At 43.9% G+C, this 22,308-nt stretch overlaps 1 protein-coding gene across 1 annotated transcript in view; it reads right to left on the bottom strand.

Annotated features, from left to right (window-relative positions):
- Nucleotides 1–1,763: 1,763 nt before the first annotated feature.
- The window catches only part of ELP2 (elongator acetyltransferase complex subunit 2), a 45,443-nt gene continuing 24,898 nt past the window's right edge, over nt 1,764–22,308 (bottom strand). The window contains exons 13-22 of the mRNA XM_062201566.1: nt 21,573–21,761; nt 20,059–20,128; nt 18,797–18,892; nt 18,608–18,665; nt 17,971–18,043; nt 12,063–12,255; nt 9,896–10,017; nt 7,661–7,794; nt 7,014–7,127; nt 1,764–2,867 (exon numbers count right to left, since the gene is read on the bottom strand). Of these exons, the coding sequence (XP_062057550.1) occupies nt 2,714–2,867; nt 7,014–7,127; nt 7,661–7,794; nt 9,896–10,017; nt 12,063–12,255; nt 17,971–18,043; nt 18,608–18,665; nt 18,797–18,892; nt 20,059–20,128; nt 21,573–21,761 (1,203 nt within the window). The 3' untranslated portion in view covers nt 1,764–2,713. The remainder of the gene's footprint in view (nt 2,868–7,013; nt 7,128–7,660; nt 7,795–9,895; nt 10,018–12,062; nt 12,256–17,970; nt 18,044–18,607; nt 18,666–18,796; nt 18,893–20,058; nt 20,129–21,572; nt 21,762–22,308) is intronic.

Raw genomic sequence — 22,308 nt, 5'->3', positions numbered from 1 at the left:
ATAAAAATGAGCAATTTGGTCTCCTAAGCACACACAGTACATGTGTTCACTTCTGAACACTTTTCCTGGCAGAGACAAAAGGGCCCATTTTTCGTCAAGTCATTTTGCTTACGAGAAAACATTTTGGTTATGAGGTAAACAAGGGCTGCATTATAGACCTTTATTTTGCCACCTGCTAAGAGCCAGATTGGGGTCTTCAACCATCTTCCACAGAAACACTGGCTGTGGTCCCAGAGCCCCTGTAATCACCCGGGCTCACCTTCCAAGAATTGCTCTTCATCTCTGCTCAGCACTTCTCTGTTCTGGTTTTAATGTTCTGTTGATTTCCTGCTATTAATCTGACGATCTCTCCCCATGACAACAGTGGGTGGCCAGGATTTCCAAGTTAAAAAGAGCATGATTCTGTGTTTTCAGTTTAGTCCTTAATTTGCATAATCTCTCTCCAATCCTACATTTTCTCTTTGCAATCAATAACCAATTCCATATTCTCTGTGGTTCCTGGGATGACAGAGTAGTAATTTGGTTCCTTGCTATCTAAGGTATTTGAACAACCAATCACCTCTCCTCCTCTAGGAAAGTTGTACAGGTTAGAAAACAGCAGCCACCTAGGCTGGCTGGTGCGTGGCCTCAGCTGGACATTTGGTGCTGTGAACTGAGCCAAGAAATGAGATGGTAAAGGGAGCATCATTCCAGGAATCCTGAGATACTCCTCAGCTGCTCTGAAGTTCCCACTGTCTTCCTGCTTTAGGTGTTACATGCTACAATATGGTTCCTAAGACACTCCCATAGCAGGTCAACATACGTGAATTACAATGCAGACCGGCCGAGGGTATAGAGCTAGCCCTCTGCACGCTTAGTGAATTACAGAGGTGATTACTTATTGCTGAGGAAGATGCTTCAAGGCAACTTGGGAAAACTGTCAACTTGGAATTCAGTCTTTCCAAAGCAAGGCCTGCTTTTAGGTAAGCTTAGGGGGTCAAGTCCATGGAATCCGCTCTGGAATCCTGCATCCACCACAGTCAGAACAAAAATGCTGTATCAGGAAACAGTACTTGAGGGCAGGGCATTCTGGTCTGAGACTGGCAAGCTCAGGGGCTCACTGCTTTGCTCACACACACACACAGAGCTAAAGGCAATTTAGAGATGCAATGGTCTAGAACTGCACCGTCCAAATATACGTGGTCACTAGCTACATGCAGCTTTGCAGCAACTGAAATGAAGTTAGTCTGAACTGAGAAAGGCTCGCAGTACAAAATAGCTTATTGATTGTAGCCATCCTTCCATTGGTGTGGGAGATTGGTCCCAGAGTTCCCTGTGGATGCTCAAGTCCCTTATGAGACAGTGTAGCATTTGCACATAGGCAGTGCATATCCTGCTGAGTGCTCCCATTCACTTGTTCAGTCCCCAAATGCCCATAATGGCCAGGGCTGGGTTGGAGCCCTGAACCCAATGACTTGAGCCCTCACTGCTGCCTCCCTGGGTCTGCACTGACAGGAAGCTGGTTTGAGTCCCGACAGCTCCACTTCTATCTGGCTCCCTGATTTTGTGCCTGGGAAAGCAGCAGAAGATGGTCCAAATGCTTGGGCCCCTGAACCCATGTGGGAGATCCAGATGAAGCTCTTGGCTTCAGCTTGGCCCAGTGGGTAGTGAACCAGAGGAGGGAAGATCTCTCTGTCTTTCCCTCTCTGGCTATAACTCTTTCAAGTGAATAAATAAATCTTTTTTTTTTTTTCAAAGAGTTAGTATACTTAGAACAATACTCTTTTCTTTTCTTTTTTTTTTTAAGATTTATTTATTCATTCAAAAGGCAGAGTTACAGAGAGGCAGAGAGACAGAAGTCTTCTACCCGCTGGTTCACTCCCTAAATGGCCACAATGGCTGGAGCTGTGCCGATCTGAAGCCAGGAGCCAGGAGCTTCTTCCAGGTCTCCCAACACAGGTGAAAGGACCAAATGACTTGGGCCATCTTCCACTGCCTTCCCAGGCCGTAACAGAGAGCTGGATTGGAAGTGGAGCAGCCAGGACTTGAACCGGTGCCCATATGAGATGCCGGCACTGCAGGCGGTGGCTTTACCCACTATGCCACAGCGCTGGCCCCAGTGCTGGAACCTTTACAAGGAGAGGTCCAGTGGGAAGTGATTAGCCTTTAAGAGAAGTTAGTGCTTTTTTCATGGGAGTGTATTCTCCATGAGAAAGCTGTTACAAGCAAGTTGGCACCTCCTCGATTTTCTCTTACTTTCCGTCTCGCCATCTGACCTCTCTCTCTACATGTACTTGTGCCACTGTAATACCATCCACAGCAAGACCCTCCACAGGCAAGCAGAGCAGCCCCCATGCTCTTGGAGCTGCAGAATGTGAGTCAATAGATCTCTTTTCATTATAAAGCACCTAGCTTCAGGTATCTTCTTTTATCAACACAGAAGGACTAAAGCAAGTGAAAAGTCCCCAGATAGCAAAATCAGGCAAATCTGGTGATGAAGAATGAACAGAAAGGTTCTTAGGGATACACAAAAGCAGGTCTACAGGTCCCTGAATCTCTGAAGATCGGGTAAAATTCCGGGTGTGTGTACACACCATGTAATAAGAAAAGGCTCTGCAGCTCTCACTATGTATCAGAGGGCCCAGCATCCAAATAAGCACTGCTGCTGACTTATGTGTTTACATGGCAAGTCTGTGAAGTCAGCAGTGATCACCAGCACGTAGTTGTGCGCCCACTACAGTGCACGTCTGTTAACTTTAAGGATCTTCACAGTGTGGTCTTCGCCACAGCTGGCAAAGTGTAACCAGTCAGCATCGTCTTCACTCTGTTCACATTTTCCACTGCAGTTCTTCCAGCATAACTTTCTGACAGCAAGCGTATGACTTTGGCTGAAAACAAAGAAAAACCATGAAATCAATGTGTTACAACCACAAAATATTTTACTAGGTGTCACCTACTTGTTAATTTGATTACTACGGGGCTGGAGCAGCAGCACAATGGGTTAAACTGCTGCATGTTCTCAGCTCCTAGCCCAGCCCCACCCAGTGCAGGCACCAGTGGGATGAACCAGCTGACGGCAGCTTCCTTTACCTCACTTTCTCCCTGTCTCTCAGATACAGAAAAAGGTGAAAGATTTCATAAACGGCACAGGAAAGAAGCCTGAGTCTTTAGTGTGACCTCTCACTGCAGGACCTGGGCCGAGACAACCATACCACTGCTCCCCGTCTCCCCAAAACCCTACCTAGAATGCTACCATGCACAGATTGGTAAGAACTCTACAGAAGTGCAACAGCCTCTACAAATCTAACCTACAACTGAAGGTGCTCAAGCCAAAGAGCAGTAAAGTGAACGATCTAAGCAGGTATCAAGGCAGTCAACATTGAAAACAATAGCAGAGCACAAGAACTGACACTTTCAGATTCTGAGAGAGCCTGTCACCAGATGTCCTCTCAAGACACCTAGCTAAGAATGAAGTGTAACCTTGAAGTAAGGAAGCCCATTTTAAATATCTGCCCACCAGGACACACACAACCAAATGAGGTCCCTTGCAAGTGGTCACCCTGGAAGGTTCTAACAAGGCTGCTGTGCCACAGGTTGTCAGAAGTTCTTGTAAAGGAAATGCTTCCATATTATGCAGACTATGACCTGAGCGCTCTCAGTGAGAACTCTTCTTCTATCCACTGGTTCACTCCCCAAATGGCCATGATGGCCAGGGCTGGGCCAGGTCAAAGCCAGGAGCCAGGAGCTTCTTCCAGGTCTCCCATGAGGGTGCAGGGGCAAGGACAAATTTGACTTTTAAAAATATTTATTTCATTTATTTGGAAGGCAGAGTGACAGAGAAAGGAGAGACAGACAGCGAGATCTTCTACCAGCCAGTTTACTCTTCAAATGGCCGTAACAGCCAGCCCTGGGTCAGGACAAAGCCAGGAGCCTGGAACTCCATCCTGATGTCCTGCATGGGTGTCAGGGCCCAAGTACATGGCCATCTGCCAGGGAGCAAGGTAGGAAGCTGAGCAGTGGGGACCTGACCAGCACCCTGATATGGATGCCGGCATCACAGGCGGCAGTGTAACCCTCTGCGCCAAATTCTGTACCTGCCCCCTTCCTGTACTTCCTAAGGGACTACTGCTGGGGCCCAGATGGAAGTAGTCTGGGTATCAGGTTAGGCAGAGCAAGCTCTGTGGACAGGCAGAGTAAAACGAGGACAAGAGAAGGCAGAGGAGCCAGGAAAAGAAAAGATTTCAAGTGCCTGGAATAGGAAAGTTCATTGTATTTCTTCCCTCTTCAGCAAGCCAATAGAATGAACTATTTCTTTTTTTTTTTTTTTTTTTTGACAGGCAGAGTGGATAGTGAGAGAGAGAGACAGAGAGAAAGGTCTTCCTTTTGCCGTTGGTTCACCCTCCAATGGCCGCCGCGGTAGCGCGCTGCGGCCGGCGCACCGCGCTGTTCCGAAGGCAGGAGCCAGGTGCTTCTCCTGGTCTCCCATGGGGTGCAGGGCCCAAGCACTTGGGCCATCCTCCACTGCACTCCCTGGCCACAGCAGAGAGCTGGCCTGGAAGAGGGGCAACCGGGACAGGATCGGTGCCCCGACCGGGACTAGAACCCGGTGTGCCGGCGCCGCAAGGCGGAGGATTAGCCTGTTGAGCCACGGCGCCGGCCAGAATGAACTATTTCAACAGCTAAACTCAGCACCACAGGTGGGAAAGAAGGCAGGAGGACAACAGTAGAATCTAAACAATTATAAAAAGCACTAATATGTTTGGTAAATATGGAGACAAGCTCCACCAGAGGACATATCTTATAAAAGACGTGGCCTCACAAATTTCTTTCCATTAAGCTTTTTACCCTTGAATTGTATTTTAAATGGTATGGATAAATGAAGGTTGAAGAAAATAGGATACCTGCTGGTATTAGTGACTTTGCTAGGTTTAGGTATCTTTAAAATGTAGATTAAAAATGATCCCCGTGGGACCAGCATTGCGGTGCAGCAGATTAAGCTCCCATACTGGAGCACCGGTTCCAGTCCTGGCTGCTCTGCTTTCGGTCCAACTTCCTGCTAATGTGCCTGAGAAAGCAGTGGAAGATGGCCTAAGTGCCTGCACCCTGCCACCCACATTGGTGATCCAGATGGAGCTCAGGCTCCTGGCTTTGGCCTGGCCCAGTCCCAGTTATTGGAGCCATTTGGGGAGTGAGCCAGCAGATGAAGATCTCTCTCCCTAACTGCCTTTCAAGTAAAAAAATAATCTTTAAAATAAAAAAGATCCCTGCTAAGTGGGTGGAGGTGGGGGGGAGGCTGTAAACAGCAGGTGCTCTACCTGCGCTCACATGGCAAAGGCCTGTGCCCACGGTATGGGGCCTACAGAGCACTCGCTGTGCTTGAAAGGCAGTCACAGGGCTTTGAGGGCCACACAGCAATTTGCACTGTTACTGAAGTGAAGTGCCCAGACACAAGGAAACAAGCACCATCTGTAATATATATAAAATATACTATATCCTCAAAGAGTTGTATTATAATTATGTCTAAGTGTGCCCAAAAGATTTATCATTCTTGGGTGCTTTTTAAAAGTTAATTAAGTTTCAGGCTGGCGCCGCAGCTCACTAGGCTAATCTTCCACCTTGCGGCGCCGGCACACCGGGTTCTAGTCCCGGTAAGGGCACCGATCCTGTCCCGGTTGCCCCTCTTCCAGGCCAGCTCTCTGCTGTAGCCAGGGAGTGCAGTGGAGGATGGCCCAAGTGCTTGGGCCCGGCACCCCATGGGAGACCAGGAGAAGCACCTGGCTCCTGCCATCGGATCTGCGCGGTGCGCCGGCCGCAGCGCGCCAACCGCTGCGGCCGTTGGAGGGTGAACCAATGGCAAAAGGAAGACCTTTCTCTCTGTCTCTCTCTGTCCACTCTGCCTCTCAAAAAAAAAAAAAAAAGTTAGTTAAGTTTCTAAAAAAAGAAGTGAAATTAACTTCAAGATGCAATGACTTTGAATTTTTCTTGACTGTTGAGGAACAGGTTTTTTTTGGTGCAAATTGTTGAACTCTTTACTTAGTATAGAGTTGGTCTGTATATAAAGTTAATAAAAAATGGATCTTAGTGGAGAATGGGACTGGGAATGGGAAAGGGAGGAGGAGGAGGAGGAGGAGGAGGAGTAGTGGGAGTGTGGGTGGGAGGGCGGGTACGCTGGGAAGAATCCTGTATTCCTAAAGTTGTATTTATGAAATGCATGAAGTCTGTATTCCTTAAATAAAAGGTTTCTTTGGGGGAAAAAAATCATGAGTTTTAAAAAAAGGAAATATATATATTAATAACAATATAATATATATATATTATATAACATACCAAAGCATGATCTGTAAAATACTTCAAAACATCATAAACCTTTTAAATTCAATTTTTTTAAGAATGCACTGTAATCAAATTCTAAAACACACCATTATGAAAGCCACTTTCTTCTCAAATCTCTCTGTTGCTTGTAAGAACAGTATTTTTTTTTTTTTGACAGGCAGAGTGGACAGTGAGAGAGAGAGACAGAGAGAAAGGTCTTCCTTTGCCGTTGGTTCATCCTCCAATGGCCGCTGCGGCCAGCGCGCTGTGGCCGGCGCACCGCGCTGATCCGATGGCAGGAGCCAGGTGCTTCTCCTGGTCTCCCATGGGGTGCAGGGCCCAAGCACTTGGGCCATCCTCCACTGCCTTCCCTGGCCATAGCAGAGAGCTGGCCTGGAAGAGGGGCAACCGGGATAGAACCCGGCGCCCTGACCGGGACTAGAACCCGGTGTGCCGGCGCCACAAGGCAGAGGATTAGCCTGTTAAGCCACGGCGCCGGCGTAAGAACAGTATTATGTCAACAAGCAACGTGGTCAAGTGAACTTCTAAAAACCAAAATAATATACTAACAAACATCACTTTCAAGTGGTACTAACACAGTACCACTCAGTAGTAAGTACCCCAGAGGGAGATTTCTGCTCGTCTCTGTGAAAATGTGGCATAAAATCTGTCATGAAACATTTCTATCTAATCTGATGAGAAGATAAACAGGAAGTAAATACCTTTGACTTGTTTCTACACAGCGCGCCCAGTCATTTACTTCTGGAACTTGATCAGTCTTTTTCCAGGTGTACAAGCAAATCTTTCCACGCTCTAATCCCACGGCAACCACATACCTGTTTTTAAGGAAAGGGGAAGGCAGCGACTGATTTGGCATGGATTTCTTTTTCTCTCCATTATCACTTTAAAGTAGTTCTTACAGGGTCCCACGTGTCCCTGGCTTACAAAGGACTCTGAAGGTGTCAGCCCAGGATACGCTGCACTTGCCCTCTGTGCCTACAGCAGCCTGCTCTCTACAGAGGGCGCACGCAGGTTTACTGTCTTCAGCTGGCAGAGCGCAGCAGCCAGTGTTCCCCCGCTATCCACAGGGACCCCTGTTCTCTCAAAGATGCTTGTTACGGAGTAAGCACTACCATCTGTCTTTGGTGAAATAAGAACCTTCAGGTCACATCCGTAGGGTCTAGTTTACCATACTGAGTCCCTGAATTCCATCAATTTAAAAATTCATATGAGAAACATAAGAAACTTTGAAAACCACAGCAATTTAGAAGCAAAGCAAACCCACAAATGAAATGGTAAGAGGGCTACATGCAGAGAAACCAAGCAGTCCTCTTAAAGAAAACAAACTGAACCCCACCCGGAGACTGACCTTTGGGAAGAGTTAAGCACCGGGCACACACTGACGGCCGTCACAGAGCCCCCCACATCCAGGGCCGAGGAGCAGGGGCCAATGTGGTGTTCAACGCAGTCGTCACTGGAGTCGCACTCACCCCAGACAACCACCTAATACACACAGATAACATTTGGTCAAGCTTTCTCTTTGCAAAGATTCTAGCAATTTGCTAGAGAGTTTTGATGGCACACATAACACAATATTTGCTCTGGCATTTAAAAGGGCAGCATTTACACTTACATATGATGTTCAATGGCTCAGAGCAGATACTGAGTCTGGGAGACCTCAACCACCTAAGTTTGGTGCAGACAGACTGTCCCTGCCTGGAGGCCAGAGGAGCGTCTAGCATGCTCTTTATACTCACAAACTAGCTCTGATCTGGTGGAATTCCATCAGCCGTGTCCTCAGTGAGGGGCTCAGGCATCTCGGGGAAAGGTTACCAATCAAGTCTCCTTGACTCTTCCTTTATACCATCCACCATTCAGAAAACAACTGACCTATCAAGAGGACCTAACCTTGATGATACCCCTCAAGAAATGAGGCTTCTCTGGAAAGCCCATGCCACAGGAGTATGTCGTTGGTCACAAGGGAAGTAGACGACAGTTTAAAAAGGCAGGGCCAAACCAAGGTCCTGAGCAAAACGCTCTGCCCAAGCAAGCAGGACATGCAGTGGATGCTGCTTGGTCCGCTTCATCCCAAATAACCCCGAAAGTCCCAGCTGGACCACCTGCTGCTAGGCCTGACTGTGAAGGGAAGAAGCAGTCCTGCTTCCTCAGCACCCAGCACAGCACAGATAAATAAACACCGGGAAAGAAGTGAGCAGGCAAACAATACACGTGGCAGTCTGAGAGCAAGATGCTTCAGACTGCAGAGTGTTTAACCTGACTGACGCCATGCTCATGCTTGCCTTTGGCTTCAGGGGGCCAGGAGAGGAAAGGAAATGCTAAGTTGCCTCACCACCTCTGGTCTGTAGCAAATGCTAACAAAGCTCACTTTAAAGAGTATGAAGGGGCCAGAGCTGTGATGTAATGGGTAAAGCCGCCGCCTGCAATGCAGGCATCCCATCTGGGGGCGGTTCGAGTCCTGGCTGCTCCACTTCTAATCCAGCTCTCTGCTAATGGTCTGGGATGGCAGAAGATGGCCCAAGTCCTTGGACCCCTGCACCCCCATGGGAGACCCAGAAGAAGCTCCTGGCTCCTGGTTTTGGATTGGTGCAGCTCCGGCCGTTGCGGCCATCTAGGGAGTGAACCAGTGGATGGGAGACCTTCTCTCTGCCTCTCCTTTTCTGTGTAACTCTTTGACTTTCAAATAAGTAAATAAATCTTAAATAAAAATAAAAAGAGTATGAAAACACAGGAAAGACACAGGCCAAGGGATGTTTCTCACAGAACAGAATGAAGGTCATGTCCAGGAATATAATGCTAGCTAATCTGTTTTGATAAAATCAAAGTCTGGATCACACATAGATCTGTTCTACCACTGAACAGAAATGTAATTATTCATAAAGAAAAAAGGTTTGAAGTCACACAAACATTCATCAGAAAACTAAAAACGGAGGGCAGGTGCCGTGTGCAGCTGGTTAACCTGCCATCTGAGATGCCTGTATCCCGTATCAGTGCTGGTTTGAATCCTGGCTCCTCTGCTTCCCATCCAGCTTCCTGTTATGCATCTTGGGAAGCAGCAGATGCTGGCTTAAGTACACGGGCATCCGCCATCCATGTGGAAGACGAGGATGGAGTTCTGGGCTCCTGGCTTCAGCCTGGCCCAGCCTGGGCTGTTGTGGGCATTTGGGGAGTGAAATAGCAAATGGAGGATCTATCTCTCTACCTTTCAGATACATGGAAATTTAAAAGTAATAAAAATCAACACTAAAAAAACCCCTAGAAATTCTTCCACCCTTCTCCCCCACCCACTACCCTCTTAGTTTCTTGGTATCAATCCATTTCATTTACTACTCTTCTTCCACTGGGGCCATCTGATGAAAGTCACGTATCTGAGAAGTCTTCCCTTTGTATGTTTGATATTTCAGAGAAATGTACTTAGAGAATTTAACAAGAAAAGCCTTTTCAGGGTGTGTATATGGAAAACCTGGAAGGGAATACATAAATTGATTTTTAAGCTGTATCATAAAGGCAAAATGTTTTTTACTCAAACATACCTGTAAAAATATTATCCCACATTTGAAAAGGGTAAGTTTAAAAACAAAATTACCTTTTTGTCCCGACTCCCAGTGAAGAAATACTTGCTATCAGGACTCCAATCACAAGACCAAATAATTCTACTGTGCACAGAAGTGATTTTGTTGGTGAAGGCAAAGAGACTGAACACTGGGTCTGAATCAAAGAAAAATGCATACACCACTCACAAAGCAGAGAAAGATTTTTTTTTTGCCCTTTTCAAAGCTCTGTGTGCCGTTTATGTATGTCATGGGGCCCCCTAATCAATGTACAGGTGCTGATCTTTCCAACAACCTGGGGCCAGGCCACTGACCCCTCCAACAGAAGGCTGAGGGCACACAGTTACTTCCCTACAGGGGGAAGTGGTCTTTATGCCAGCTAGTCATTCTGTAGTGATGAGGGACAGCTTTGTTAGAACTCAACTAAAGGTTCAATTTACATCTAGGGAAAAGCCTGAAGCAGTTGAACTATACTCAAGAAGAAGTCAAATTTTCTAATTAGCTCTGGCAAAAATATTAGTGTACCACTTAAACAACATTAAAAAATAAATTTTTTTAAAAAAAAGAGGGTTGCAGGTTAAGGTTAAGGGTGCAGGTTACGCCACCACTGACAATGCCCACATTCCATATTAGAGTTCCTGTTTATGTCCTGGCTATCCTAAGAAGGCACAGATGATGGCTCAAATACTTGAATCCCTGCCACCCACGTGGACACCCAGAGGGAGTTCCTGACTCCTGGCTTCATCCTGGCACAGCCTCAGCAGTCGTGGGCGTGTGGGAAGTGAACCAGCAGATGGAAAACCTCTCTCTCTTTCTGTCACTCTTTTAAATGAATGAATGAATGAAATCTTTAAGAAAAAAAAAAACTCAAAATTTTCCTTGTTATATTTAAACACAAGGTAACGTCTACCCTTATATGGATAGAATGTAAAACCTAATTGCTTATGAGGGGAGTGTACCTATTAATCTATAGTCCATAAAGATGCAACAAATCAATATAGTTGTCGTTAATACTATTTTAGCTTTTAAAGTAGTAAACAATGCATGGCAGATCATGATACAGAAAAAACTAGTCAACACATACTGCTAAGTATGTTTTACAGTCCCTGAGCACTCTCTAAAATTTAAGAAACTAATGGACTAGAAACATCACAAGATTCAAGTGTATGCAATTCATACCAATAGAAAAATAAAAAACAGGATTAAACACCATGATATAAATACTGTGTAAATTTTTTCCACGAAAAAACAACTGGGGGGGGGGGGGGCAGGCGCAGTGGCATCGGTAAAACCGCCGCCTCCAGTGCTGGCATCCCATATGGGCACTGGTTTGAGTCCCGGCTGCTCCACTTCTGATGCAGCTCTTTGCTATGGCCTGGGAAAACAGTAGAGGATGGTCCAAGGCCTTGGTCCCCTGGACCCGCGTGGGAGACCTGGAAGAAACTCCTGGCTTCGGACCGGCACAGCTCCGGCCGTTGCAGCCAACTGGGGAGTGAACCAGCGGATGGAAGATTCTCACTCTTTCTCTTTCTCTCTCTGCCTCTCCTTCTCTCTCTCTGTAACTCTTAACTTTCAAATAAATAAATCTTTTTTAAAAAATTGGGGAATAAAAACAGGTCAGTGCTGCAACAACGTAAATCTTTTACTTCCTTGTTTTTTTCCATTTATGTCAAGATCAGAGTAGAACTTTGCCCAGGGATCAGATGAACCACAGATAAATGTCTACACACCCTTCTCCACTATCAAAGTAACAAGGGAGGGTAAGAAAGGGCTAAGGATAATCAACTAAGGTTCGTAACTTAAAATATATTTGTAAGATTTTAGAGAGAGGAAAGAAACTATTCAATCACAAGTTTACATCCACCCATCTTCATTGCTCCTGCCCCATAAAATCCCAGCTCACCTGAGCCATCTATGTGGTTTTGTGGCAGCATTCTACAGCCATTTGTAAAATTCAAATTTTCTACACATAGATTTTTGTTTCTTTCACTATGATGTCTGAACACCTGCTCTCCTGACTACATAATCACAGAGGTCAACCCAAAGATCACCTGCATTCAAGCCTTACAAGCAAGGTCAAGTCTTCCTCATTATCTAAGAACTTTGAAAGGCTTCACAACCATGAGGCTCTGCTGCCCTTCACCTTGTTATCTTTCCATTTCCCTTAACCATTAGCTTCTTAATATTGATAAGATGCTTTACCAAACTCAGCTGAGATTATATCTTGTCTTTTCCATAAAGACCAGGTTCGATCTCTGGAAACAGCTAGTAGGAACTTGTCATTAGGTGAGAACGCCATCTGCGTGACAGTCAAACTGTGGAAAACTAAATTCTGCACCTGTTTCCAAGATGTAGTGTTCCAAAGAATGATAGCTGCATGTTCTTTCTTAGCTGCCTGTAGGACAGAGATGAAACAATGAAGTTATTTAAGAAGTAAACTGGAAATATTTTTAAAAATAATACATCATTTGTATGAGTATATTTTATGTATCTGTTTAAGGGGAAAAAAATTCCTAGGAGAGATCACACAACAAAGGCTAACCTCTGGGAAGGAGAGAAGACTGGGATCACAAATGATGATTCACTGAGGAATGATGTCAAAATCATAACACTTCACTTTTTATAAGAAAAATATACTCAGCTATTAACAGCTTAGAGGTGCAGGCATTATGGCATAGCAGATTAAGCTGATACTTCGGACACCTGCATCCAGTATCAGTTGGCGTCCCAGCTCCTCTACTTCTGATCCAGCTCCCTGCTAATGTGCCTAAGAAGGCAGTGGATGACAGTCCAAGTACCTGGACCCCTGAACCCACCTGCATGGAGTTCTAGGCTCCTGGCTTTGTCATGGCCCAGCCCTAGCTGTTGCTTTTTGGGGGAACGCACCAGACGACGGACAACCTCCCTTTCTGTCACTCTCATCACTCAAATAAAACAAGTCTTAAAAAAAAAAAAAAGCTCAGGGACTTCCATTTTTGGTGAATATGAAATAACAGGAACAACCTATTCTATTGTTCCACATCAAGGTGCCTTGGTTCAATACCCAGACCTGGCTCCTAATTCCACCTTCCTGCCAATGTAGACCCTGGGAGGCAGCAGTGATTGTTCAAGTAGTTGGGTTCCTGCCACCAACACAGGCGATCCGGACTGCTGACTTTCTGAGACTATCAACAAAATCAACAATTTATGGTTATCTTTCTAAAATGCCCTGCTCACCACAAAAAAAAAAAGTGGGAGATGGTAGGAAGGAGAGAGAAGACACAAATTGCCAACAAGAAAGGGACCATCATAAGGAAGTACACAGATATTAAACAAATCATAAGGAAAGTTACAAATAACTCGGTGCCAGTAAATTTGACATTTCACATGGGATTAACCTGCCTGAAAGATGCAAACTACCAAACTGAACTCAAGAAAAACTGGACAGGATAAATATCCTTATTTATTTCTACTAAAGAATGTCTATGTTGTTAGATACCATCCCACAAAGAATTAAGAATTAGTTGGCTTTACTTGGGAATTCTAACTTTAATTAAACAAAGGCAAAGGCAAATTCTTTTTTTTTTTTTTTTCTTTTTTTTGACAGGCAGAGTGGATAGTGAGAGAGAGAGACAGAGAAAAAGGTCTTCCTTTTTGCCACTGGTTCACCCTCCAATGGCCGCTGCGGCCGGCTCATCGCGCTGATCTGAAGCCAGGAGCCAGGTGCTTCTCCTGGTCTCCCATGCAGGTGCAGGGCCCAAGCACTTGGGCCATCCTCCACTGCCTTCCCGGGCCATAGCAGAGAGCTGGCCTGGAAAAGGGGCAACCGGGATAGAATCCGGTGCCCCAACCGGGACTAGAACCCGGTGTGCCGGCGCCACAAGGCGGAGGATTAGCCTGTTAAGCCACAGTGCCGGCCAACAAAGGCAAATTCTACAAAAACCATTCAAGGAGGAGATATTTCTATGGGGCCAGCATTACTCTGGTGCCAGAATCAGATGAAGCCAACAGGAGGCAGGAGAATGGCACAGCACTATCCCTCATGAACTATATTTAAAAGTTTCTAAGAAAATTTTAGCAAAGTGAATCCAGCAATACATAAAAAGGTAATGCAGTATGAGGAACCAGGGATCGGTTCCAGGAATGTAAAACTAGTTTACCTTTTAAAAAACCAATCAATGTAATTCACCATATTAATAAAAATAAAGACCTAAATAAATGAGGGGCATATCTCATCCATATTTCAAAATACTCAATATTGCTAAAATTCCCCTCAAATGAACTTATAGATTCACTGTAATCTCCATTAAAATTCCTACAGGTACTTTTGTAGAAACTTTTAAGTTAAGCTGATGCTAAAATGTAAAATAAATAACCTAATATAACTAAAATCACCCCTTAAGGTAAGAAGAGAGTTGGAAAACAATTACTTCTTAATTCCAAGGTTACTAACAGAGTATGGTATTAGCATTATATCAAAACAATCAATGGAGGGGCTGGTGCCGTGGCTCACTTGGTTAATCCTCCGCCTGCAGCACTGGCATCCCATATGGACATTGGGTTCTAGTCCTGGTTGCTCTTCTTCTAGTCCAGCTCTCTGCTGTGGCCCGGGAGGGCAGTGGAGGATGGCCCAAGTACTTGGGCCTCTGCACCTGCATGGGAGACCAGGAGGAAGCACCTGGCTCTTGGCTTCGGATTGGTGCAGTGCCAGTCGTAGCGGCCATTGGAAGGTGAACCAACGGAAAAGGAAGACCTTTCTCTCTGTCGTCTCTCTCATTGTCTATGACTCTAACTTTAAAAAAAAAAAAAAAAAAAAAAGATCAATGGAACAGAATAAAGCCTAGAAATAGACCCAGATGTGTATAGACAGCTGACATTTTAAATTATTTTTTGGGAGGCAGAGACACAAAGAAGAGACAGAGAGCTCCTAGGCACTGTTTACCTGCCGAATACCCATGAAAACCTGGGTGGGGTTCAGCCAGGCCAAAGCTGGAAGCTGAGAACTCCACTGGGTCTTCCATGTGGGTGGCAGGGGCCCAGCTACTTGAGCCATCACCCGCTGCTTCCCAGGGTGTGCATTAGCAGGAAGCTGGAACTGTGAGCAGAGCTGACTCAACCTCAGGCACCCTGATGGAATGTGGCTTTCCAAGTGGCTCTTACCCAGTACCTAAACGCCTGTGCTGACAGCTGACTTTGACAGAGGGACAAAAGGCAGTACTGCGGCAAAGGGAACACTCTCTTCAACAAATGACACTAGAACAAAGAAAAATCCAAGGGAACGAGAACCAGCTTCAGTCTAAGTTCTATGCCAAATATGAGATTTAATTGAAAATGCTTCATAGGTTTAAATGTAAAACTTAAAGTCTGTGTAACTCCTGGAAGAAAACAGGAGAAAAGCCTTGTGAACCAGAGGTAGGCAAAGATCTCTTAGGTGCAACATGAAGCACAAAAACCAACATGGAAAAACTGATAAATTGGACATCAACAAAATACAAAATCTCTGCTCTATAAATGACACCATTAGGACAATGAAAAAGGAAGCCCCTGGGAAGAATCACCTACAAAGCCCACATCTAACATGGTTGTATACAGTGTACATGAGGAAACTGTCCAAACTCAGCAATAAGGAAACAACGCAATAAAGAAATGGGGAAAAGATTTAAACACATATTTTACCAAAGATGATACATGAATGGAAAATTAGACAATGAAAAGATGCTCAACATCTTTAGAGAAATTCCAGTTATAGCCACAGTAAACGATTACACAGCTACTGGAATGGATGACGTTAAAAAATCTGACCATACTGGCCGGCGCCGCGGCTCAATAGGCTAATCCTCCGCCTTGCGGCGCCGGCACACCGGGTTCTAGTCCCGGTCGGGGCACCGATCCTGTCCCGGTTGCCCCTCTTCCAGGCCAGCTCTCTGCTGTGGCCAGGGAGTGCAGTGGAGGATGGCCCAAGTGCTTGGGCCCTGCACCCCATGGGAGACCAGGAGAAGCACCTGGCTCCTGCTATCGGATCAGCGCGGTGCGCCGGCCGCAGCGCGCCTACCGCGGCGGCCATTGGAGGGTGAACCAACGACAACAGGAAGACCTTTCTCTCTGTCTCTCTCTCTCTCACTGTCCACTCTGCCTGTCAAAAAAAAAAAAAAAAAAAAAAATCTGACCATACTAAGTGGTGGTGAGGGTGCAGAGCAACTGAGAATCTGACGCTCGTGGGACTGTAAAATGTATAATCACTCTGAAAAATTGGCTGGCAGTGTCTAGAAAGTTAAAAAATGTATCTACTACATTACTCAGCAATTCCACTCACAGGTGTACACAAGAGAAATGAAAACATACATCTGTGTGGAGATCTGTACACTAATGTTCCTAACTGCTCTACCAGTAAAAGCCAAAACCCGCAGAACAACCCAGATATCCATTAATAAGTGAACAGGTAAACGGTGGTGTATCTGTTCAAGTGAAAATCAATTAGCAGTAATAAGGAATGAACTACTGATACATGTAACAACATCCCAATAATTATGACGAATGATAGAAGCCAGCCTAAAAAAGAATGTACACACTCTATATGGGTACTTTTCCAAAAAGTCCATGGAAAAATGTGTATTATGGAAAAACTATGCACAGAATTCAAAACTCTGGGGCACCCAAATAAGCCATCAATGAATTCCATTTTCATGAACTTACCATCGGGCATACAAAGTTTTTGAGGGCCAAAGGATATGTTCATTATCTTGATTGCACTTATAAAGTTATAGCTATAAATATTTAAAAACTTATCAAATTGCTCACTTTATACATACTATTTCTGTTAATGACACCTAAATCAAGCAGTTAAAAAATATTTGTTTCAAAGGAAAATGCATATACTTGATACAAGTAAGCCAACTTGAAAAGAGAAGAATAATCAATTACATGATTGATAGTACCTTAAGCTAAAAACAAATCAGTGGCTCAGCAGAAGCGCAGCCATTTGAACTCCTGAGCCACACTCTTCCCAAAGTTCTCTGTAAAAGATGGCACTCTCTGGGGCCAGCGCTGTGGCATAGAGGGTAAAGCTACTGCCTGCAGTGCTGGTTAGAGTCCCGGCTGCTACACTTGTGATTCAGCTCTCTGCTATGGCCTGGGAAAGCAGTGGAAGATGGCCCAGGTCCCTGGGGCCCCGAACTCACATGGGAGACCCAGAAGAAGCTCCTGGCTTCGGATCAGTTCAGCTCCAGCTGTTGCGGCCAGCTGGGGAGTGAACCAGTGGATGGAAGACCTCTCTCTCCGCATCTCCTTCTCCCTGTGTAACTTTGACTTTCAAATAAATAAATCTTTTTTTTTTTTAAAGCACTCTCACTGTCCTCCTCACAGAATCTATTAGCAGGGTATAGGGGGATGAAAGGGAAACAGCACTGTTTCTTATGATGTCTCCCAAGGAAGATCAGTGGCAAGCCTCCACAACAAAAGCAGGAACACAGGGGCCCATATAGATAGGCATCTCTCACCATCATATTTGAGATAAATAAATACATTTTAGAAAATGCATAGAGGAATGCGTTGAGTTTTAGATCCTTCAGATAACCCTTTGTAAGTATTATGTCATCCCCAAGGAGGTGTATAAATTCCGAATTGTGCGTTCAAGATCATTCTGGACAAATGCAGAACTGTCCTGTGCTACAGTGGCCAGCTAATGTGGTCACCACCCTGCCTTGCCCTTGTATGGGCCAAGGGACTCCACTCACTCAGGTTTGTGCCAATAGCTTCTTAAAAAAAAAATAAATAAAAAGTTTGATGGATTTCACTCCAGGCCTTTCTTCCTCATTCCCTTCTGTCTCCAAGGTTTCAGTTGTTTAAAATCAAATTTTTAGATATCATTCATTTTAAGATATCTGATTAAAATAATTTTTGAGCAGGGGTATAAATCAGCTCCAATTGAGTAAGAACAAAAATATGCAGCTTTGAAAAGATTTAAAATGCAAATACAAGCTTTAGAAGGGTCAGAAGGGAAAGAGAGACTGAGAAAGATTCAGAAAGAGCAGTTATCAATGCACAGAATCTGTCTCCACCACTAGCAAACTTGGAGGAGCCAGATGATCCAAATAACCTGCGACCAAGTAGAATCAAAAGGAAAACTCCCTACCTTACAAGCTGAGGCAAGCAGAGTCTTTGCATTGTTACAAGCAACAGAAAATATTTCATAACCATGTCCATATCTAAAATTTAAAGAGTAAAGAGAGAAAATGCATAATCTCTGTACATATTAGTAATTATAACTAATTTCATGCTGCAAAATTTTACAAAGCAGAAAGGATAACATCAACCTCTCTAGCCAACATATAATTCTCTTAAGGAACATTGTATTTTTGTCTAGGCAAATATTTGGGGAACAAAAACAGGGAGATAGAGCAAACATCAGTTCACTAAGAGGTAATACAATTCATTCAAATGACAACAAACCATAAACCATGGACAGGTTTTAATGGGGAAACACTGAAGATGACAACACAAAATTTAAAATAACAAAACTTAAAAATCTTAAAAAAATCTGTTGTGTCTCTACTTTTAATATTGAGATCAATAAGTAAACCTAACAAATAATATAAAAATCCATGTTTAATTTGATTTCCACCCTTATGAAGAGTCACTAAAAGATCTACAGAAGGAGAAAAATGTAGGTAGGAGGAAGGCACAGGGACAAAAATCAAGTTGTGTGTATACTGGGGGCAGTGAATGTCCCAAGTTATGATAGAATCAGAGCTAAGCACAGTTTAACTTACAGTTTTTGAACTTCAGGCCACAAAGTATTCTGCAGAAGATGATCCTCAGTGGGAGGTTCTATAATTAATATACAGTATTTCAATTATTTTTTCTATTTTCATCCAAATGAAACAGTAAATTCTATAGCACATACTTAGGTCAGCAGTATCAGATACCTTATTGTGTACTAGTGTTTTATCATTTCTTACCAGTAAGTAGAGAGGGTTGAAAGGCCATTGGGTGATACTCAAAACCAGCACTGGTTAACAGCTCCTCTTCATCAGGAGGCTGAGAAGCTATATCTCCTAAAGAAACACATCAACTTCATTGACTACCTCCATGTCTCCCATACTGTTTCAATATTAAGGCCACCAGTTAGAAAGCAGTGACATTTCAAAGTGGTATAATTCAAAGCAGTGTCCGTGTGATTTCAAAGCCAAGAGTATTTCCACTACCCAGTATTTTCCAAATATGTTCCTTGCAGCATTAGTCAATATTATAAAAATTCTTTCAATTGTCTTTTACTTAACAGTTCCCAAATATTTAAAACCACACAACACAAAGCTGGCATGTAGCACAGCAAGTTAAAGCTGCCACCTGCAATACTAGCATCCCAAGTGAGCACCACTTCAAGTCCTGGCTGTTCCACTTCAGATCCAGCTCTCTGCTAATGAGCCTGGGAAAGCAGTAGAGGATGGCCTGAGTGCTTGGGCACCTGCCACCCATGTGGGAGACCAGAATGAAGTTCTCACCTTCTGATTTTGGCTTGGCCCAGCCCTGGTTGTTGTGGCCATTTGGGGAGTAAAACAGAGGATGGAAGAAATCTCTCTCCCTCTCTCTGTAACTTTGCATTTCAAATAAATTACATCTTTTTTAAAAAAAAGAAAACCGCACAATAGATCCTTCAGGTTACCCATGTTGACACCTGTGCTGTGTCTTTCATGAATCATACACTGGGAAGGCTGCACCTATTTCAGTGGTCTGTGTACACAAGTACTTATCATGAAATATTTATGGAGAAGATCAATGCATGTATTACAATTATCTAAAAATAATTTGGGGCTGGCATTGTGGCACAGGGGGTTAAGCCTCCACATGTGATATTACCATCCCATACAGGCACCAGTTTGAGGCCTAGCTGCTCCACTTCCAGTCCAACTCCCTGCTAATGACCTGGAAAAGCAGAAGATGGCCCTAGTAGTTGGGCCCCTGCATCCACGTAGGAGACCTCACTGAAGCTCCTAGCTCAGCCCTACTCAGCCCTAGCTGTTGCAGCCATTTAGGGAGTGAACCAGTGGATGGAAGATCTGTTTCTCCCTCTCTCTATAACTTTATCTTTCAAATAAATAACTAAATTTTTAAAAAATCAGCTGCATCAAATCTTAGGTATACATTTTATCTAATATATACATATTATATTGGGTTTTAAGTATCACTACAGGTTCAGTAATTTTGGAGACTAAAGACTTACCCTGAAAGACAGCTTTATTTGATAATCCCAATGCAGGGACAGTGGCTCCTTCTGGAAGATCACCGTCTTGCTAGAATGAAAAGAATATGTAAGTTTTAAACACTAAAAGTTACCATTACAAGCACTACAAAAACATTGCACTCATAAATGCTAAGAAATAGTTTAAAGACCATTTTGTGTGGATGTCTGCCTGCACCTGCACTTCCTGAACCAAGAGATGCAATGTATTCTCAAGAGATAGGCCCTACCTAACCCCAAATCCCAACCACCCATAAAATAGGTATCCTCTTATCTATGAGCTCATCAAACCCTAACAGCTCAATGGGTTTCAGGGTCTGGCAAGGAATGCAGCAGCCTGAAAATGGAAGATTTAGAGCTCTACTTCCAAGGAAGTATCATGGGCACAACCCTGGAATGCTCGTGTAAACACAGACATTTCCCTGGGGTCAGCACTGTGGCGCAGGTTAATCCTCCACCTGCAGCGCCAGCACTCCATATGGGCACCAGTTCAAGACCCAGCTGCTCCTTTTCTGATCCAGCTCTCTGCTATGGCCTGAAAAAGCAGTAGAAGACTGCCCAAGTCCTTGGGCCCCTGCACTCGCATGGGAGTCTGGGAAGAAGCACCTGGCTCCTGGCTTCGGATCGGCACAGTGCTGGCCATTGCTGTGAGTGAACCAACAGACGGAAGACCTTTCTGTCTCTCCCTCTCACTGTCTGTAACTTTACCTCTCAAATAAAAACAAACAAAAAACCCACAGACATTTCCCAAAAAACACGTAATATTTACATCAAACATATTTCAGTAACCCAAAACTGTATTTTAAAACTTCCTAAGACTTTCAGAGTTTTCAAGTTATCTCATGTGAAAACATATGCTAAATATCAAAATGGCCACAGGCCCATTTGCTGAGAGTGTTCCATATGGGGGCCATAACGAGACACAAACATGAGCAATGTCGATTTAAATCACTATCAACAAAGCATGCTTTATCTCAGACACCAAGAAAAATAAAAAAGCATGAAAAAGAGTGATAGGCAGCATTCCTATATGCCTATCCCAACACCAAGAATGGGAGTAAAACCCCAAAGAGAGCAAGAGTCTGCAGGATTCCTGTATCTTGGGTCATAGAACTGAGGTGTACCTAGAACATTCCTTTCACAGAATTCCATAAAATCTCATTTCAATCCCCAGAACTGAAGAGATTCCAAAATTATCTGCCCCCTCCCCATATATCCAACCTTCATTCTCATTCCCATTGTCTTTATTAGAAGCAAAGAGAACAGAATCCTTTTTAAAAAAGGCCTGACAGTATCTTGAACTCATTTGTTACACAAATTTCTGATTTCAACATTTAAACAACTAAATATCACAGGGCACACAAAAAGTTTGTCAACCAATAACAGCTGATATGCTTCCCTTGCTACCCTATACTACACTGCAAGTTGACACACAAATTTTTTACATTCAAAATGAATTGACCAGATTTAAGTAAAACATTGAGGGGAATACTCACATTGCAAAGTACATGATTCAGTGATTGTCCTGTAATGATACAAAAATTTTCCACAAAATTTCGAGGTGCAGAAAAAACTCTAAGAACTTTTTCATCTGCTCCAGACACAAACTGAAAGCGATTAATCATTGCCAAACATTTCAGGTCATAACCATGTATCTGAGGCCTTGCAATTTCATGCCAAGTCACCTAGGTATTAAAACAAGTTAAAAATAAAAAGAACACTTTTAAAAATTCAAATTATTTTCATTTAGCAGAACATGAGATGCAAACTTACTACTATGCCAAGAAACTATGATCATAGGGCAAATTCATTCATAAACAACTGGGCAGTATCAGTATCAAATCACTAAGATTCATGGGAAACCACTCTGAATCATTTGACTCGTTTTTTAGTTGACTATAGGTGTTTCTACAAATGTGCTCAACTTGATTCATCTGAATCAATCATGTGTTATAAAGCGGTAATGTCAGCATCAAATCTCATTAGCTCTCATGGACTGAGCCATAGCCAACGCTGTGAAATTTTGTCCAATACTAAGGCCGAGGATCCTGGTTTTCTCTACCACGCAGGAGCTCAATGGCTTACTAGCAGTAAAGCTTTATGGTGATTGTTTTGACCTCAAGGTCAAGATTAAACATTTTCTTGAAAAACAGGCTGGTGCCCTGGCTCAACAGGCTAATCCTCCGCCTTGCGGCACTGGCACACCGGGTTCTAGTCCTGGTCGGGGCACTG

This window comes from Lepus europaeus, chromosome 9, assembly GCF_033115175.1.
Source record: "Lepus europaeus isolate LE1 chromosome 9, mLepTim1.pri, whole genome shotgun sequence".
In the NCBI taxonomy this organism is placed as follows: Eukaryota; Metazoa; Chordata; class Mammalia; order Lagomorpha; family Leporidae; genus Lepus; species Lepus europaeus.
This window is presented reverse-complemented; position numbering and strand designations above follow the sequence as displayed.